The following is a 6,058-nucleotide window of genomic DNA, read 5'->3' on the forward strand; positions in this document are numbered from 1 at the left end:
CCCCCCCCCCCCCCTTCTGCCTACTCCAGAGGTGTATGTAGGTGGTTGGAAAAAATAACCGAAATGGAATTGTGTATCATCGTATTCTATCACTGAATGACGCCCACCCCCCAACAAAAAAAAACCCGGATCCTCTTTTATTTTCGAAGGGCCCTTTGACTGACGTCTCATGATAAACTTCGCTGCCGTTCCTAGTTTAACTTTGCAGTTCGACAGCCTAAACTGGTTTACTCTATGGTTTATGCAGTATGGTTTGCTGCCATCTGCGAAGAGATGGGATCCTAACCGATTCCTCTTTTCCCCACTCCCTCCCCCCACCCCACGTGCTGAGGTCAACCCAGTTGCGTTACTATGTCCCTGATTTGATATCTAGTAATCGGATCAGGAATCACAATGATTCAACCGTTCGCTGAATAAACTTGCTGAGCCATCAGCAGTATTCGATGTTAAAGGGTTGCTTCTCAGGTATGCAGTGGTATATTATGCCACTGTTGGCTTTCTGATACTGGTGTCAAAAGACTATTGGTCAAACTCACTTCACCTTGTTCGATACTACGATCTAATGTTTCAGTGCAGAATTTGAGGGAGGACTTTACTGTGTCGGGTGTCATCTCATAGGTTACTTGTGGTGGTGTTTCTTTTGAAGGAACTGTTAAACAGATCTCAGCAGTCCCATCAAGTATTTGAGACTTCATCTTTCTGTAGAAAAGAAAACATCTATTTGTTCTGAGATAACAAGGTGTATTCTAGGGTCTAGGCCCGAAACGTCAGCTTTCCTGCTCCTCTGATGCTGCTTGGCCTGCTGTGTTCATCCAGTGCTACACCTTGTTATCTCAGATTCTCCAGCATCTGCAGTTCCTACTATATCTATTTGTTCTGGCTAGCATTTACTTGAGCAGCATTATTTGCCAATTTATCTCATTGGTTCATTCTTTAAATAAATTATTGCCGTGTTTCCCTATATTACAACTGCACATCGAAAGTAGCATGAAGTGCTTTAGGATGTTGTAAAGTCATAATATAAACAAAACTTGTTGTTTGTTCCTTGAATTGTATTCTGCAACTGAATCTAATTTGCCATAAAAATAAAATTTTGGATTGGCCTAGGTAAGCCAGGGCAGTATCTTCTAAGCAAACAGGCTGGAAATTGAGAAAATTACTCTTCTAACTTGTAAATATTGGGGGGTAAAGTATTGTCTTTACACTTAGTACCATAATCTATTGTGCTTGTGCTTTGAGCTGCTAAATGGGCGAGCTGCTAAATGGACATGCTGCAAGCAAACATTTTGTGTTGGGTTGAAGCTAAATGCCATTTCATATGCCAGATAAGTTGTATATTAGCTGCCTCTGTGAATAAATTGAACAGCTCGACGGTACCTCTCCACACATTCCTGATGGAGTCTCTGCGTTAGTTGATCTGATAAGTGTACCCTTGCCTTGGGAGGGAATGGTACGAAACACAAGTATTTACCATGTCCCTGGTAATCTAATCAAGAATCTCAATGTTTCAGCTGCTTGCTGAGCCATTAGCAGGAATTTGACATCATAAGATTGTTCCTGAGTTACAAGTGCACTGTGTGGTATTGGTGTCAGCTTAATCTACAGCATAAAACATGTATGTTTATGGAATGAAGTTAGAGTAGGCAATGACAGTGGAGGGGGGAGCAATTGGTAACTGGATGCTAACAAGCACAAACTCATCTTGCTAAAGATTACCTGTACCCAGCTACTGTATATCTATACAGATGGTTTCCACAATTAGCAGAAAATTGACAATCTTGGGAAGAAAGAATGCGTGTAGAAGCTGAATCTGTAACCAATGTGGCTTACTGCATTGTGGGAAGGAAACTGAAGAAAAAAGCTTTTGGCCAATCATATTTTTCTGAATTAAATCTGAACTAGGCAAGTATCGGCAAATTTTGAATTCAATTTGTGTTCTTGTATCTTGGAAAGAGATCAGAGTGATGCATTGAAAATGTCTTTGGCAGCTTCATTTTATGAAATTAGTTTTGGGAGTGTAGAAAGCAAACCCTGTAGATATGATTTCATTGTCCAAAATTATTGGTGTGGGCTAAATTTGCAATAATGGCATGAACCATGACTGGAGGAGGGAAGGCAGGTGGTAACTGAGTGCTGGCAACCACAGAAACTCATTACTATGCTGAAGATTGCGTGGACCTAGCTATTGGACAGCTACACAGATGCAGTGTTTGCTTGACTTTGACTGCGCATGCTTGAGGTTGAGTCTGTTTCAAAGCTGCTGAATTTAAGGGGTAATGCTGAAAACAGTACTTTCCAAAAAAGGATGAAACCTGATGATCATTTGGAAAGGAAAAAAATTAAGGCATGCACAATATTTCTTAAAACCATTTTGTACTGCAGTGTAATAAGGCTTAGTCCTGACATCTAAATTGCGCTATTTCAAAGTCTTTACTTTTCCTCAGCTGAGCAGTCCCTCCTTTCCACCAGTGGGTCCCTTGCTATGTTTCCTGCTGCTTTTGTCCTTCCTCTTCTTTTTCCAACCGAGTTGCCATTGACCTTGACCATGCACTGATTACAGTCCATCCATTTTTGTCATCCCCCAACACGATGTTACCTAAACCACATACTCCCTCCAGCCACACCTGGTCCCTTGTTTCTGCTCTGGCACCCTGATCTCCTCAGCCACCACCAGTGGCTCTTCCTTTTCCAATCCTTGTGCACAAGATATAGCACCTGCCCTGTTGCCTTCTTCCTTGCCCTTGTCCATAGCATTTAGCACCTACTGGTGAAACAAAGATTTACTTTATACTTATGGTTTTATATACTGTATTCACAGCTCACAATACAATCTCCTTTATTAAACAGATTGGGTGGCCACTTTCTGGACCATCTCCATTAAGCATGTAGATGTGCCTTTAGCTTCCAGTTGCCTATTATTTTTTGTTTGCTGCATTTCTATACTGACCACTTTGCCCTCAGCTGCTGGCACTTGTCTGATGAAACTTGCGTAAACTTCCCTATTTGTTTGAATGGTGGCTATTGGCAATTGTCCTATTGTTGCATTGTTCCTTCCTGTTGATTCATCTTTCGATCCTTTAAGTGGCCCTTTTGCCCTGGAGTGTTATCTCTTTTGTCAATTAATCAGTCCTGCTTTTTCTATCCTATCATAGACCTTACTTTTTGTTCTTTTCCCCTCCTCAGCACCCCTTTCCCTGCTTATGCAGTTAGAATCTGCTGTAATTTACTTTTTCCAATTCTGGTGAAAAGGTCTATGACCTGAAAGGTCAACTTTGTTTTTGTCTCCACAGATGTTGTCTGATTAGCTGAGTACTTCTAGCATATCTTGATTTTATTATGTTGAATTGGTTTCAGAAGTGTGACACATGAGCTCAATTATCTTTACTCGTAAATTACATATGAGCAATCTATAACATACTGAAAGTTAACAGTGGATTCCTGTATTTGCTTTTTTATTCAAACGTGCAGTGTGGGTGTCACTGGTTAGGCCATTGTCGATTGCCCATCCCTAATTCTCCTGGACAACGTGGAGTAATATGCATCCTTTTAAATGCTGCATTTCTTGTGGTGTAGGGGTAGCCACAGTGCTGTTTGGAAGGGAATTGTAAGATTTTGAGCCTAATAAAGTTTGCAGAAATTTACTAAATCTTATTAATATGAAGATGGCTAATATAAATCACTTAAATAAAATTATGATGAAAAACAACATTCAGCATCAATAAAAGAACATATTCCTGGACTGGATCAAAAGAAAATCAAAATCAGACGTTAGAGAGTACTGCAGTGTGCATAGTCATAACCTTCTTTGGTACAATGCATTGTTCTTATCATATTGTAGGAGCAATTGTTAAGAGTACAGAAATAAGAACAGGAGTAATCTACACATTTGGGAGTTAATTGCTTGGAGAGTTGAACTGTGGAAATGAGGTGGGTGGATGTCTTCAAATTAGTTGTAATGTGCCTTTTTAAAACTAAGATCTAGGAATAGATCTGAATAACTTGAAAGAAAAATAGAATGTCGGTGTAATCAATAATTTAAATTAATGCAATTAAAATGCTCCAATGAAGAAAAGAAATTGAGCAACTTCTAATAAGGAGCATTTAGAGATTCATTGAAATGTAGAAGTTCTTAGTTCTATTAATTCTTTAGCTTGAGTTTTGTAGTGCAGGTTCAACTAAAGATGGGCTTCCAAGTTGAGTTCAATTTCATTGTTCCTGTCATCGTAAGCAAAATTGATGAAAGGGTTGTAGCTGCCAATTTTAAAATTTTCTGTAAAGGCCTTTAAAGAAATGTGATTGGTTGAGCAGTGTCCCCTCCAAACAGTGAATAAAATTTTGCACTTGCCAATGACATATTTCCACATCCATGTTCCCTGTCATTATTCCAAAAAACCCAACAGCAACTTCTGGAGTTCACACATTGACATTTGGCATGTGATGTCAGCAAGCAGAATAATTGGCTGATCACACTGAAAAGTATGTAAAGAATAAACCAGGAAGGTGGGATGCATTTGTGGAAATGATTTCCATACACATGGAAATCCAGAAGGTGTTGTCAGTGATTCTGTGCTGCTCGGGATTGTAGTGCCTGAAGATTGCTATTAATTAGAAAGCACTGAACTGTGAGAATGTTCACTTTACACTTTAGCCTTGTTGTGAAAATTATTGTTTTGAATTGTGCTATGTTGAAAGAGGTGCTACTGTGTTTTTTTACAGTATATTAAACTCATAATTACTGGTATGCTGCTTCACTATGCCTGAAAGCTTCATTCTAAATTTGTGGAATGTCAAATTCCTTATGACGCATTTGCTATTTCAGTTTGTACCTTAATCTTAAATGTAAATCCCAATTATTTAGTTTGCTGTCTTTCTAAAATGAGATCAAAAAATGAAGAATCATAAGGCCATTCACTTCCTGGTTTACACTGTCGTATGCTTCACTGTGATTAGCTGATTGCTCTGCTTGCTGACATCACATGCTGGATGCCTGGAGATCCCCTTGACTTGACACCAGATCCAATGACAGAAAAGGGAAAACCCATGTTGTGTTGTATCTTTGTGGGCAGTTTTCTTTGAGATCAATGACTACTGTCATTGTTGACAAATCTGACATGTCTGTGAAAGTTGAAAATTTATATTTAGGTGACATACATAACTATTTAGTTAAAGTGTATATTGAGGGTAAATGATGTACCAAAAGAGACAGCCATATGGAATTATTCAGAGGTTGAAAATCTATTAAATGTGAATTGAATTGGCTAGGTACTTGTGACACTGATGATATTAATTCATGGGTACTCACTAATTGTCTATTGTTTATGATTATTATAGTGCATATAATGTGTTATACTTTTTACCTGTTATTTTCCCTTTAAGGTCCGAGAATTTACTTTTGTATCCAGATTTCAAACATCTCTAACAACATATGAATATGGAAAATTCTTAATTTGATTAAACTGATGCCCTGAAATGTGAGCTCCTTTAGATGCTTGACTGGATTTTTTTTGTTTGCAGGTTTTAAAAATAACCCTCGGGCAATTTGTTAATGTAAACAAATATTACGCGCTAAGTTTCTTTTTTTACCATCTTCCCTCAGCTGAGCGTGCTTTGGATACAATGAACTTTGATGTCATCAAAGGCAAGCCTGTTCGTATCATGTGGTCTCAACGTGACCCATCTTTGCGGAAATCTGGAGTTGGCAACATTTTCATTAAGAACTTGGACAAATCAATTGACAATAAAGCTTTATATGACACTTTTTCAGCTTTTGGAAACATACTTTCTTGCAAGGTGAGAATTAGTTGGACCTCAGTTATCATTCTGTCAAATACCTTTCAATTCTCAAGTTTACCCTGCCATATTTTTTGAGAAGAGTGGCTTCAGCAACAATGAAAATCTGCCTGAACTTGAAATTCAGTTGGTTATTGTTTGTCACCTTCTAAATCTAGTTAAATCTAAATAAAAACAGAAAGAACTGTAGATGCTGGAAATCAGAAATAAACACAGAAATTGCTGGAAAAGCTCAGCAGGTCTCAGACCGTTCTGAAGAACGGTCACT

The 6,058-nt window shown here is 38.4% G+C and overlaps 1 protein-coding gene across 2 annotated transcripts in view; it reads left to right on the forward strand.

Moving 5' to 3' along the window:
- Positions 1 to 6,058, forward strand: part of LOC109915868 (polyadenylate-binding protein 1) — a 19,174-nt gene that overhangs the window by 1,265 nt on the left and 11,851 nt on the right. For both annotated transcript variants that reach the window (XM_020515539.2, XM_020515542.2), the window contains exon 2: positions 5,597 to 5,790. In XM_020515539.2, coding sequence (XP_020371128.1) covers positions 5,597 to 5,790 — 194 coding nt within the window. The remainder of the gene's footprint in view (positions 1 to 5,596; positions 5,791 to 6,058) is intronic.

This window comes from Rhincodon typus, chromosome 4 (genome assembly GCF_021869965.1).
Source record: "Rhincodon typus isolate 14 chromosome 4, sRhiTyp1.1, whole genome shotgun sequence".
Taxonomy (NCBI): domain Eukaryota; kingdom Metazoa; phylum Chordata; class Chondrichthyes; order Orectolobiformes; family Rhincodontidae; genus Rhincodon; species Rhincodon typus.